The following is a 14988-nucleotide window of genomic DNA, read 5'->3' as shown; positions in this document are numbered from 1 at the left end:
AGGGAAAAAAAGAGTTATTGAACTTGTGTTAGATTTGTGTACCTCTTGGAAAATTATGCCTCCGCCCTGGAATGAGAAGGGTCTTTCTTCCTTCTAGTAGCTCGCTTATGGCTGCACTTATTGTCATTCGATCGTGTGGCAATTGATTTGAGCATGCCACTCCAATCTTTATAATAACCATCATGCATTCCTCTTGTCTTGGAAGAATTTCTTGGGCTCTTAATCCTCTACTACTATCCGCTTGTTTGGTTTCATGCTCAATAGCTGCCACGTCAGCAATCTGCAACACTTGGTCAGGCAATGCTTGCTTTGCATACATATGGAGGTTGAATTCTTCCTTAAACATATCATCGGTGGGTCTCTTCCCTGTCATAAGCTCCAGCAACAAGATTCCATAACTGTAGAGATCAGCTGCAGTGGAAACTTCGCCTCCCAGGCCATACTCTTAAGATACAAATTAAATTCCATCAAAAGTTCATACTCTTAATAAATGCTTTGTTGGAGAAATTATTCAGTTTAGAGCTAGAATAAATATTTTTTTAAAGTAGAAGAATAAATTCCTTAAAGTAGAAGAATAAATTCCCAAAATCACGAGGGATGGAAGCTGTGAGTTTGTTCTTTTCCATCATAATGGCCTTAAGATTACCAATACCGGTAGGAATTTCTCCATTGATAAGATTTTTCCCAATCCCAAGTTAAACCCCTTGCTGCCAGGTCTAGCACAACCACCCTATTATGTTTGTGCCCACAACAAAAACAATGGTGAACACCACTACCATCAATTACTTTACTCTTGATAGATGCCCAACATATGTACCTTTTATTTTATTTTAAAAGGCTGATTTCTCAAGTAAAGCTTGTAATTTTTGTCAAAGTCTTTCCACTCGTCATATAATATATTATTTCATTTACGGCAAATTTACCACATGGAAACTTTTTCATATTACTGTATCTCTTTATTACTTGTAATTTAGTAGTTGGCTTATGAATATTAAATTTTATTTGCAAAGTACTTTTTATTTACTGTTAGAAACTTTTTTTTTAATGAAAAGGGATATAATGATTGATACACCGTGTTACCGTGTAACACGGTGCACTTGATCATTTCTCTATTTGTCCCTTATTTATATACCTATTTCTTATTTTTAACGAAAATTAAGGAATTTATAGATTCCTTAGAGCATCCCCACTAGTGAGCAAAAAAAATTCTCCTCATTCTCTCTCTACTCACTTTCTCTCTCTTCCCAACTAAATTTGCTCATGAGCATTTTTTGTGAGCAAATTTTATTCCACTAGTGAGCAAAAAAAAAATACTCATCAATCTCTCTCCTACTTTTTCACATACCCCACCAATATTTGTCTCTCTTACACATCACCCTATTATTATTTATTATGTTTTGGTTAAATGAATTTTTAGGGCTACTAATTGCACTTATACTATTATTTAATTTAATACAATTATTAAATATTAATTCATAATATTGAAATTTTAATCGCTAATTAATTATAAATTTAATACAACATAAAATTTTATTGGTGTACGACTACATTTAATACTACAAACCAATAACGAACCTAGATTTTTAACGTACGATTACATAAGACTCTATTAATTTGTAATCTTACGACAAATTTTTTTTTTTTACTCATTAATAAAACCATATTTTTGCCAAATGTGTTCCACTAAATCCGCTTTTAATTGAACATGAGCGTCTCTATCACGTAGTGACATTCTTCTCTGGACGTACGTGTCGAAATCAACGTTTGGCGGTCGGCCAACATTGAATTCAAAAGGCTCGTTGTTGTTAACTGTAGCACTTGTAGTGGGTCTTGTAATTTGCGGGCGATCTTGTTCATAGTACCTTCTTAAAACTTCGGCCCGAGTATAGTTGTGTCGTTCATCTTCGACAATCATGTTGTGCATAATGATACAAGCTTTCATTATGTCACACAATATGTCTTCGTTAAACGCAAGGGAGGGTTGTTGTAGAATGGCAAACCTAGCTTGTAAAACCCCAAAAGCCCGTTCAACGTCCTTCCGAGCTGCAGCTTGTTTATCAGCAAATAATTTATCCTTTTGAAGTTGTGGAAGTGTTATACCTTGAATAAAAGTAGCCCATTTTGGGTAAATGCCATCTGCTAAGTAATAGCCCAACTTGTATTCTGGTCGTTCACGGTAAAATGAATTGGAGGTGCCCGACCATGAAGAACATCATCAAAGACCGGAGAACGGTAAAGGACATTAAGATCATTACAAGATCCCGAGATTCCAAAGAATGCGTGCCAAATCCATAAATCTTGATCTGCAACGGCCTCCAGAATGAGGGTTGCATTTTTATTACGGCCTGCGTATTGCGCTTTCCAAGCCATAGGAAATTCTTCCATTCCCAATGCATGCAGTCAATGCTACCTATCATACCGGGAAAACCTCGCATTTCATTTTGATGCAAGATTCTCCTTAAATCTTCGTCGGTGGGACTTCTGAGATATTCAGCTTCAAAATGTGTAATAACCCCTTGACAAAAATGTTGCAAAGCCAATCTGGAGGTAGTTTCGCCAATGCGCAGATACTCATCCACGGCATCTGGACAGGTACCGTACGCCAACATTCTAATCGCAGCGGTGCATTTCTGCAACGGTGATAACCCAAGCCTTCCAGCTGCATTCCTATGCTGCTGGAAGAATTGATCCCCCTCGACCACCTTGTTCATAATCCTACAAAACTAAGGTCGTTGCATTCGAAATCTACGCCGAAATTGTTTAACTGGATTACTCGCAAAGTAATCATTAAATAATTGAACATGCCCCTTTTCCCTATCTCTTCTATCCGTATCCCCTCTACGCTCTGGAACATATTCAACATCGGATACGGGTTGGGGTTGTGTTTGGTTGTTATACAACAAAGTTGGTAGATGGGTTGTGACAAATTCGTCAACTAAATGATCAAATTCTACGTATTGATCAGAATCAGATGAGCTGGAGGTTGAGCTAATGGAAAACATTGTGTTTGCTTGTTACTTACGGGTGTTTGGATATTTTTGAGGAGTTGGATTATATTGTGTTTTGCGTAGATGGTATCACTATTATTTATAAGCATGAACACTCAATGAGAGGTCAAAAATATTAATGACAATTCCATGAGTGATGAAACATGATTGACAATTCCATGAGTGATGAAACATGATTGACAATTCCATGAGTGATTAAAGATAGTAAGACAGAAAAGAATCTTGACTATTCAAAATACAAAAAGACAACTGACATGAAAGACATATGACTACTCAATGTCTAATAAGACAAGGGACATGAATACAACTAATAAAAAATAAACTAATTAAAGATTAACTAACTAAAGAAATCTAACCTCAGAATACTACTAATTAAAATTGAACAAAATAAAGATAAACTAATTAAAGATAAAATAATTAAACAAATCTAAACTCAGAATACAACTAATTAAAAATAAACTCATTAAAGAAATACAATCATTTTCTACCGTAGACTAATTGAAGTAACTCGTCCTTGTGGGCCTCTTCAGCTGGAGTGAGTGGTGTTGTCCTTGCTAAAAGTGATTGAAGCATATCAAAATTCATCTTCTTCTCTGCTAAATCAACTTGTTTTTGCTTCCTCTTTTCCTTTTCTCTATCAAGTTCCAACCGTTGTTGTCGTAAATTCGCCTCCCTTTCTCTAACCTCAGTACACGCCTTTATCTGTTCACTAATGCTCAATATTGCACTTTCGGAAGCAACTGCTTTGCCCTTACGCTTAGCCTTCGTTTTTTTGACACCGTCTGGTCGTGGTAATCCTCCGGACATAAATCCATCAGTACTGATTTCATTCTCACTCTCCGCCCTAGACCTTTTCCTACTTCCACTGCTATCTTCCTCATCATCGGCACCGCAACCCTTTCTTTCCTCCTTTGACAGACCCCATCTTAGTTTAGTCCTCCACTTCGGATCTTTATTAACCATTTCCACTCCATGTGGAAATGCAAAATTATGTTGTGGATTAGAGGAGATATAAAACAATTTGGAAGCGTTTTTAATTCGATCGGCTTCGTTGTAACCACTTCCGCTTTCAGGGAGTTTGCCCGCCTCCTCATAGCGATTAATCCACTGTAGCAAATCAGCCGCCATTCTTCTCCAATGTGTCTCCAAACTCTTCATAGGTCTTGGCGGGAGAATATGCGGTTTCTCAGCTTGTAGTTTACAGTAAGCTGCATGAACTTTTCGCCATAGTTCGAATGCCTTTTGGCTCGTACCACGAAGCGCATCATCACTTAGTTCAAGGTAGAACCCAATTAGAGCTTCATCCTCAGCAACCGACCAAATGCGACTCGCTTTGGCAAGTGGTTGATTGGCCGGAATCCTTGGAGGTGGTGGAGGGTACTATGGTGTCTCCGGAACAGCTTCTTCTTGGCTGACATCGTACTCAGAGTTGCTCCCTTCGGTAACGGAAGGAGTTTGTTGCTCAAAATAAGTGTTTTCATTATTAGGAATTTGTGGAGGTGTTGGTTGATGAACGGAATTTTGAGAAGAAGGGTTTCCAAATCTTTCTAGGAATAATTGAAAATTTGGACTAGTGATGAAATCATCACCTAAATCAGAAAAATGTTGAGCAAGTTGATTGTAATTAGGGTTGTTTGGATCCATTAAATTGTATAAATAAATTAAAAACAATAATAAATACTTCAGAGGCGCACCAAAATAAAAATAAAAATAACGTTAATAACGTTTTAAAAATTATTTTAGTACTACAAAAAGTAATTAACTATATTTTTTTTTTGAGGAAAAAAGTAGTTAAAGTATAAAATTGAACTTTATATTAGAAAATGAAAAATTAATCTAACTAGACTTGGGAGTAAAAATAATAAAGAGTTTTTTGGATTTTTTAAAGTAAAACAAAATATTGCTACTTAAAATATCATTAATAACGTTTTTAAAAATATTAGAGTACTAAAAATATTAATTAAAAATAATAAACCAAAAAAAAAAAAAACCTTTCTCAAATTTATATTAGAAAATATAAAATAAATCTCACTAGAAATGGGATTAAAAGTAATATAGAGTGTTTTTTGTGATTTTTGAAATTATACCAAAATATGTCAAAAAGGATCTCTATTTGTAGAGAAAAAAAAATTATAACCGTTGATGATTTTTTTTTTTTTATTAAACGGCCAAATTACCGTTTAAAATTAATTACCGTTGCAAAACGATAACAATTGTTGATTGGAGGAACAAGCTGACAGGGACGCGTGTCGGCTTCCCATTGGCTGGACTGACGCGCCCCTGTCAGCAGCTGCATTTTTTTTTTTTTGCTTTCCTCCCTTCAAAACGCGTCGTTTTGGGGATTGCTCTTCACAAGACAAACCCAAAATGCGTCGTTTTGAGGGTGTCAAAAGCAAAAAAAAAAAAAACGGCAGTTAGTAGAGTTGCTGGGCCCCACTATTTTACTATTCACCTTCATTTTTGCTCATAGGATGAGCAAAATCAATTATGCTCATGAGCATTTTTCCATTTGCTCATTGATGGGGATGCTATTATTGCAATTTTGCTCACCATTTTTGCTCATGAGCAAAATTCTCCTCATTGATAGGGATGCTCTTAAAAATCATGATTGGGAAGTATATATGTGTATGTGAGGTTATAAAGATATAAAGAAACAAAAGGTAGTTGGTAATCATTATAAAGATAGAGAGAAAGTGTTGGAAAATGATGTCAAAAGTACAAAAAAATAAAAGAAAATTGATGACAACTCATCAAAAAGACATAATATTATCAAAAAGTACATTCTTTAAATAGAAATAGACGTGTAGTTTTGAAATCCCAAAAAGAAAATAAACTAGGCATGTAGATAATGAACAGAGGAAGATAAACTTGCTCAATTGATTAAGGAGATAAACTTGTTTTACTTTTGCTTGACTTAGGCTAATAGGAGATAAATATTTGCATTTAAATTATTACATAAAATCAAACTTGCAATATCTACCTACCAAGAATCTCCAAAATAATTTTTCATCCTCCTAAATGCTTCTATTTTATTTTATTTTATTTTATTTATTTATTTATTTATTTTTTGAAAAATAGTTTACAATAAATATTATTTGCAACTACTTTTCTTAACCTACACAATTTACAATTAATTATAGAGTACCAATTAACTGTTGGTGCAGTGGTGATTGAGACTGTATTTGGTAGGAAGGATAACTTGTTTGACCCTCCACAACAACAATTAGGAGGGGATTTGAACGTAAAACACCCAGAACTGAACAGAACGAGGCATTTACGTTAGTTTTTTTTGTCAATTTCGAGCTCAATTTGGACCCTTAAGATCTAAAATGACCCCTATAACCTTAATAATAACATTTTTTAGCATGCAAATCGAGGAAAAAAATGAATTGGGTGACAATTAACAAGTAGTTGTGTAAATGAACCAAACCGATCAATAAACTACTCGTGTTCGGGCTTGGTTGAAGCTCGTTCATGTATGTTTATTTAATAAATGAGTCGAGCTTGTATAAATTTTGAAGCTCGTTTAATAAATGAGCTTGAATACGGAGATAGACATGCTCGTTCAGATAAGTTCATGAACAACTCGTTTATTTATATTCATGAACTACTCGTTTATTTATGTTCATGAATTATTTATTTATTTAAAAATTTTAATTTAGTTATTAAATTTATAATTACGATTCAATTATTATGCTAATTTTGAAAATTTCAAATATCAAAAGTACAAAGCTCATTTATTGGAGAAGCTCGATTATTATTATATTAGTTCATGAAAGGCTCGTTAAATAAACGAGTTGTTCACGAACCGTTCGTGAACATATAGTGTACTAAATGAGCCGAGCTTGAACAAAAATTTGAGCTCGCTCGAAAGCTCGGGATCGTGCTTGAACTCGCCTAAGTTAAATAAACTTGAACATGAACAAGCTAATACTCGGCTCGGCTCGGCTCATTTACACCCCTATTAACAAGTTACTAATACTATTGGGTTACAATTGCAATTTTTTTTAAAAAGCCGCAATTTGCAAATTATAAACTTTAATTTGAAAATTATAAACATTTCCATTTGTAATAAATCAGAATCATTCTATACATGTAATACCCCGTATTTTTAAGTCGTTTAATGATTATTAAATATGGATTTTCCGAAATATTTTATCATACAAAAATATTTATATGATTTTACGAAGATAATTTTATACCTATATTTTATAAAGATTTTAATTATACGAGTCAAGTTAAAGTTTGTCGTATCCAAATTAGATTTTAATCGTTACCACTTTGTACCCGATTTAGACGACAAAATACCAAATTTGCTTTTTTTTTTTTCACAAGATCAATTCATATGTACAAAAATGGTATGTCAACCTACCTATTAGCATTCTACTCCAATATTATTATTATTATTATTATTATTATTATTATTATTATTATTATTATTATTATTATTATATTAAAAAAAAAATTTAACTATGTCGGCAAGGAGGGAACTACCACCCACTTGCCTCCTTCGTTAATGGTGAAGGTTGAAATAGTGCCAAAAATGCTCTATAAATAGCCATGGAAAACAAAGCTACTCCACTCCACTTCCTTTTTCAAGTTTCCTCTTCTTACCTTTTCTCACTAGCCTCAAATCCTTCCTCCATAACCACTACCACCATTGCTGCTGCCACCTATTGCCGTCGGCCACCGACCACCGCAGCCCCTCCTTCCTTGTTGTTGTTGTTGTTGACCGTAAGTTCCAAACAACATATATAAACTTTCTACTACTACTACTACCATGTACTAGTGATAATGTGATATTACTACTACGTAATGCTACTTCTTCTTCTTCTTCCTACCTTATTATTATTATTATTATTATTATTATTATTATTATTATTATTATTATTATTATTATTATTGTGGTTGTTGTTGTTGATGTTTGCTATTATTACTAACAACTACTACATATATAAGCTACATACTACTACTACTTTACATATTTAGTTATCTTTTACGGAGTACTACTGCTCTCATCTACGTACTACTACTGCTACTTCTTCTTCTTCTTCTTCTTCTTATTATTATTATTATTATTAATATTAATATTAAATTGTGAAAGCAAATACTAAATTTATAAAAGGGTTATAATAATAAGTTGTTCATGCACAACTAGTCAAAGTCGGTATTCTAAGTCCTCGTGTCTATGGGTTGAAAAGTATTTGATTAGAATTATTGGTTTGTTGTAGGAGGAATTTGGTGTTCGTAAGTAGGAGTCCCGTACTTGTGTGCAAAGATCAAGGTACGTATACGTGGCTAGGTCTTTTATAAAGTTACTTTTATATGCAACGTGATTTACATGTTAAGTGATGTCGAACCATGTTTAGATGATTGTGAAATGTTAAGTGATTTCGAACGATGTTTAAATGATTGAGAAATATATTTCAGTGAAACATGTTTTAATTGTTCGATCTCAAATGTTTAAATATTTTATAGGGTTGATTTCAAACTTGTATTGATATTCAAGATGTTTAAACAGTTGTTTAAATTATCCCGAGTATGGGATATTGGAAAGTTTATTTATCAGGTTTTATTCCTTGGATCTTTGGATTTTTAACTCCCACTATGCGGAGTAAGTTGAAGACTATTGACTTTGTATGATCTAGTCTTTCCCCTTGATAGCACTACGTAAAGGAGTTACTAGCTTGGGGGGTGTGCACACTTAGATGGCAAAATGATTTATGAAAATATGGATTGAGCCATCCTATTCGGAATTATCTTTGGAGAGTTGGTTATTTCGGAAATTGGTTCTTTTGACAAGTATTTATACATGAATTTCTATTCATGAATGGTCTGGATAAATTATGATTTATTAAAGTCAAATCTGTTCGAAAGCATGTTTAATTAATTAAATTAATTTTACATGTCTAGCATTTGTATGTACTTAGCATTTTGGCTAATACGTATTTCTCTTTTTGTTTTGGCTTGGCCCTACTTATCATTAATGATGAGTAGATAGGTAATGGCGACCAGACGACGTGAATTATATGCTGCATTGGGAACGATGGGCGGTGATCACCTAGTTTAATTTAGTAAACATAGTATCAGTGTTTTAGTTGCTCCAGAAGTGTTCAAAACTATTACTATTATTATTAATAAAAGATAAGTACTATTTTCCGCTTCAAAACTCTGTTAAGCCTTACGTAATCACGTGGCGGTAATACTCCCAAGTTATTCCTTGAAGTTGGATTATTATTGTTAATATTAGAGAGTAATTTGGGGGTGTTACAATACACTTTATTCGTTCAAAATTCACTCACAAAAGAAAATTAATATATTTTATTATATGTTTTCATATTATCATTAATAATTATTTGTTTTCCTCATTGTATATCTTGTGAAAAAAATCGTTAAATAGAGGTGTAAACGAGATGATACATTCGTGAACTACTCCCACGCGAACAAGATCGCTCAATGCTGGATCAAAACTAGTTTGTTAAGCTAACAAACAAGCCTGATCGAACAAAAGTCTTAAGCTCGCCAAATAGATGAACAAAGCTCGAACAACATCATGTTCGACTTGATAATGTTCATGAACAACTCGTTTAAGTTCATTTATAAGTTTTTTCACGCCTAAATAAAACTCAATCAATTATATATCTTTTTCTCATACATATTTGTAAAAAAGTACTAATTATTTCATCACATATAGGCATGAAAACTCTGCCATTACCTTTTTCTATATAAAGAAAAATAACATCTTATATAAGTTAAATAGATGCATTAAATCTTGAAAAAAAATCATTTTTAATGATAAATTAGGGCTTGTTTATTTAATCAAGCCCAATTAAAACACATTTAAGCTCGAATTTATACTCAAGATGCAAACGAGCGCGTTCGTGAACATAGTTACTTGATGGGTTCGGTTAGGGGTTTCTCGGTCAGAGGCTACTTAAGGGATTACTCAGTCAGGGGTTACTTGATGGGTTCAGTCAGGAGTAACTTGAATTGAGTAACCCCTTACCTAGTAACTCAATTAACCCATGACCGAGTAACTCGAGTAACCCCGACTATACGGTATGACCAGCCATACAGAAAAATCCCCTCTTATTTTAATGTTTTTTTTTTATTGATTATAGAAAAGGAAACATATTATTAACTACTCAGATTTTTGAGAAAGGAAGCATATATTTACTAAAAAAGGAAGCACATATCAACTAAAAAAGGAAGCATATCAATTAATTTTTTTGTAAAAGGAACCATATCAACTAGAATTTTTTGTAAAAGGAAGCATCTCAACTAGATTTATTTTCAAAAGGAAGCATATCAAGTATCAACTAGAATTTTTTTTAAAAGGGAAGTGTGTCAACAACAATTAATTAATTAATTAAATTTCATACCAATAATGATTTGAGCAACTTCAATGATTGTAATTAGGGAGTTGCTTGTAATTTTATATAGTCTCTAACTACTAGTTTGACCATTGGAGCTGAGCTAGAATATATGCAATTAGCTTGGCGCCTTGGCCAAACAAATTAGATTTGCCAATATAGTTTGCCAGAAAAAGAAAACTTGCTAAAAAAATTAATGTTAAAAGTAAATTAGTAATTAATTAAGATGAAAACAATGAATAATAATTTAAATAGTAAGCTAATAGCTAGTCATTGGAATTCAAATCTCTAGAAAGATAATTAGCTTAAAAGCTTATGTGGCATGACAAGCTAATTTGACAATTAATTTGCCTGGAGTTGCTCTTATAACCCCCTCTCCTCCCCCCCCCCCTCTAAAAAAATCTCTCTCTTTTCTCCACTCTCTTATACACTCCCTTCCCCCGTTCTTACTTCTTGCTCATCTTTGATCCTCCGTAGGTGTTGTTGGGAATTTTTTCTTTACCTTTGCTCAGACTTGGTAAGTTTTTTGTATTGCTCTAATTTCCTATAATTCGTTTTTCTTTTTTTTTTTTTTTTTTTTTTTTTTTTTACAACAGCAACTAAAACCAAACAGAACTAGGTAGAAAAATTATGCAAACTAGACCTACACATATTAGCAATATCATGAGCCTTTGCTACTTGTTCCCTTCCAACTTTCCAGAAAATGCAGTTCCTATAATTTGACCACATGAATAACATTGGATACATGTTTAAATATGTAGAATTTTTTAAATCAACAAAATTATTATTGCATATCAAACAAAAATTATTAAGCTTAAAAAACAATGTTTTTGTTTGTGGTTTATACATTAGATATATGTACTTATGTGTATGTTATTAATATACTTTGTATATCTTTTCAAAAAAAAATAAAAGTATATTTTTTTAAATAAATTTGCATTTGCATAATTAGATATGCTATTATAATGAAATGCATTGAAAAGCGGGAAAAATTGAAAATTTTCATATATATAATAGAATAATAGAACTAGCTAAGTACCACTAATGCACAATTTATAAATCAATAATTTATAAATCCAATAACTTCTTTACAAGTAATTCTCTTTAAAAAGTATGATAAAGGTTTACATTCTTTAAAATTTTCTAATAGTAAATTTTAGGTTGTACCGGTATGATATCAATATAAATATCTTTTTAGTAATATATGTGCTTATTTTTTCTATTAGTAGTTGCTAAAAAAACTTATTGATTTGGGAGGGAAATATTGCATTACATTGATTTTTTTTTTCTTAATATAAAAGATGTGGAAGATTTTATTTTATTTTATTTTTAACAAAAAAATGTGAAAGATTTAGAATAGAAAAAAAAATGTAATAAAATGAATATTTTCTAAGATCTTTGTTTTTTAAGATACTTTATTAAAAAAAATGAGAGAAATTTTTTGGTGGGATTATTTTTTAACCAGAAATCGACACATATCACTTTTTATCTACCTTTAGTATATAGTTATAACTTATAAGAAATAGAGCAAGAATTTGTTAATTACTAAAAATGATATGTATGTAATTATTTTAATAATTTTTATGTATGGGGTTTTCTCTTTGTCTATTTTCTTATACGTATACGTTGTAGATGTTTTAGTACTCTGTAGTATACATGAAAAAAGATTTTAATAATAAAAATTAATCCCTATAATTTCTTTTATATGTCCAAATTGTTTTTTTTTTGCACAGTTTTCAACTCATTACTACAATTATTAAAAATATCATCTTTGAAAAAAGAAAATTCTTAAAAGAAGCATAGAAAATAATCAGCTACTATTGTTGTCATTTTTAGTAATAATCACCTAAATTTTTTTTTTTTAATTTTTTTATTTTAGTAATAATAATCACGTATTTTTATTATTTTTTTGTATTTTTGGTATTTTACCACCAGTAAGTTAATATCAAAAGAGAGATTAAAAATAGACTTATATTAGGGTTTCAAAAAAAAAAAAAAATAGACTTAGGGCCTGTTCACATTTACTTAATTTCAGTTCAGTTCAGTTCAGCTCCAATCAGTTCAGTTCAGGTCTAATCAGTTCAACTCCTAATTTCCCTCTCTCATAAAATATTCATTTCATTTTAGTTCACTTCAGCTCCAATCAGTTCAGTTCAGTTCAGCTCATCTCAATTCAATAAATGTGAACAGGCCCTTATATTAGAGAGTTAGAGGCTAATGTACTAGAGAGTAGAGAGCATAAAAAAGAACAAAAAGATGATGACAACTTGGAATGAAAACATTATCATAAAAATTTTCCACCAAATTTTCCAAAGTCTCCTATACGAGTCATTATTATTCGCTAATTACGGTCTTGTTATCTAACTTGCAGGCACATGTAAATTTTAAGGCATATGTAAATTTTAAGGCATAAGCAAACACATGGAGGGAAGTTGTAAAGCCTTAATAATAGCTAGTATTGTTGCGCATCTTATAGTTGTAGCAAATGGTGAAAATGCTACCTTAATATTGCTAATAAACCAAACGTGCAAGCAAACAAATAACTACGATCTTTGTGTTACAACATTAAACTCAGATCCTAAGACGGGTAATGCAAAAGATATGAGAGACCTAGCCACCATCATGGTATCCCATGTTGACGATGAGGCAAGCAAAACCCGAGATCACATCTCCGGTCTCCTTAAGGATCGAATGATAGATAAACCGAAGAAGAAACTCCTCAAAGCATGCATTGAGAGGTATAACATAATCATAATAAATTGGCTTAAAGAAGTACGAGAAGGTTTGTCCTATAGAGACTATGGCTTTGCTCGAGATTCCATGGCCGCGGTACCAACAAATGTGGAGTTGTGTAAGAAGAGCTTTGAGGCACCAATTAAGTCTCCCATATCTGCTGATAGCAAAGCAATGGATGACCTTTCCAATGTTGCTTATGATATTGTGTTTTATATGTTTACGCACCCCTCTCCCCCTCTCTAAATTAATATTGTTACAATCTTATGATCCAATATAATAATTTGATATATACTAAAAAAAAACAAAAATTAGTCCATCCTTGCTGGATGGCTATTTGCACATCAGCTAGCTGAAGGCAATCGAATTCAATATTGACACAAGCTACCTATCTATAGCAGATAGGTAACCTTCAAACATAGAGAACCATAATTAAACTGAATTATATTTCCTACTCGTATCAATGTGGGATTTCAACTTATTGTACTGGTATGCCAAAACTAGCTAACCCCACTTCTATTAACAACAATAATTGTACCAATAACATCTATTAACATCTCCATCCAATAAAAAATAAAAAACTATTAACATAGCCATAACTTTTATAGTATCAATTACTAGGGTGACTAACGGTACGATGTACACGTTATAGCAAACCATATTCGGGAAGTTATTTCGATTTAGCGTTATGTTATATCTTTAGATGCTAGCAGCGTTAATGAGAGAAAAAATATGTAAAAAATAGTTTTAGGGGTATAAAAATGTCCACACACTATCCTTAAGAGTTTTTTTTTTTTTAAAAAAAAACAATTAACAAGGGACTCGTGCTCGGATTATATTTTTTATGTCCATACCCATAACCTACCTGGACCCTTAGGGTCTAAAATTTTTAAACCTTTATCGAGACCCTATGAGTCTAACAAGGTCTGGGTAGGGTCCAATCAGGGTCTTTTACCTTTGTTCCCCTTAATTTCTAATCAATTTTTTTAACGTACGATTACACGTAGCATGCAAAAAATAAAAAAATAAAACTAATACATTAGAACATTAACAATAAATTTGACAACTCATAAGACAATTATAAAACCGGCGGTATGGATGATTGCCTAAGAGTCTGAGACCGACAACTCGGCAAAACAAAATGTGGTGAAGTGCTGAAGTTGAAGACTTAAGGTTTATTTATTTAGAAATTGGAACTTTGGACTGGTGAAACAAAATGTGGGATATGCAGCAAGGCGGCTATAAGCTCCTTACATACTTAGGGTTTCACAAGTATTATTTGATTTAATTTTTTTGATTTAGTAAATTAGGCGGGTATAAGTACGAGTCTGGGTTTGATGGGTTCGCGAGAAGGGTCTCGGTAGGGTCCGGGTCTAAATACATTGTACCCAAACCCTTAATCTACCCGACACCACTTATACCCATACCCATAGAGTCTAAAAAATTAGACCAATACCCATATTTTAGGGTAGCGTCCTGAACCCATTGTCATCCCTACTTGCAATGTTATTTCCTGTAATATAAAAATAAATAACATTCCCACATTGAAAATTAAATATAGTATTGCTTATACTCTAGCTATTTAACCACAATTTTGTCTTTGGTTTTACTTTGGGACGCCGAGATTCTCTTAGGCAGAGAGTACGGAGAATTTTTTAAGTGATGAATCTTCCATAAGGAGGATTTTCACGTATTTATAAGGGGGACCTTTTAAGATTCCTCACCAATTAGAGAATTAAGGTTATACATATACTTCGTATTTATTTAATTTTTAACTATTTTCTTTTAATTTCACTGGAAATTTTAATTCAATTGTGTTTACCGCTAATTTTTTCTTTAAAAAAGAAAAAGAATCAAACTTATTAAAAAGAACC

At 32.3% G+C, this 14988-nt stretch overlaps 1 protein-coding gene and 1 pseudogene across 1 annotated transcript; one reads left to right on the top strand and one right to left on the bottom strand.

Moving 5' to 3' along the window:
- Window positions 1–1556: 1556 nt before the first annotated feature.
- Window positions 1557–3002, bottom strand: LOC145565698 (uncharacterized; annotated as a pseudogene).
- A 9800-nt stretch (window positions 3003–12802) lies between these two features.
- Window positions 12803–13360, top strand: LOC145565697 (cell wall / vacuolar inhibitor of fructosidase 1-like). The gene has a single exon (XM_081625612.1). The coding sequence runs from the start codon at window positions 12803–12805 to the stop codon at window positions 13358–13360; it is 558 nt and encodes a 185-aa protein (XP_081481738.1).
- The last annotated feature ends 1628 nt before the right edge of the window (window positions 13361–14988 follow it).

This window comes from Chenopodium album, chromosome 10, assembly GCF_948465745.1.
Source record: "Chenopodium album chromosome 10, dcCheAlbu1.1, whole genome shotgun sequence".
NCBI classification, from domain to species: domain Eukaryota; kingdom Viridiplantae; phylum Streptophyta; class Magnoliopsida; order Caryophyllales; family Amaranthaceae; genus Chenopodium; species Chenopodium album.
Note: the sequence above shows the minus strand (reverse complement) of the source record. Positions and strands in the feature narration are given on the sequence as shown.

Bases quoted from the DNA above. Each gene is read 5' to 3' on its own strand.
- LOC145565697 (XM_081625612.1), top strand. From the start codon at position 12,803: ATGGAGGGAAGTTGTAAAGCCTTAATAATAGCTAGTATTGTTGCGCAT.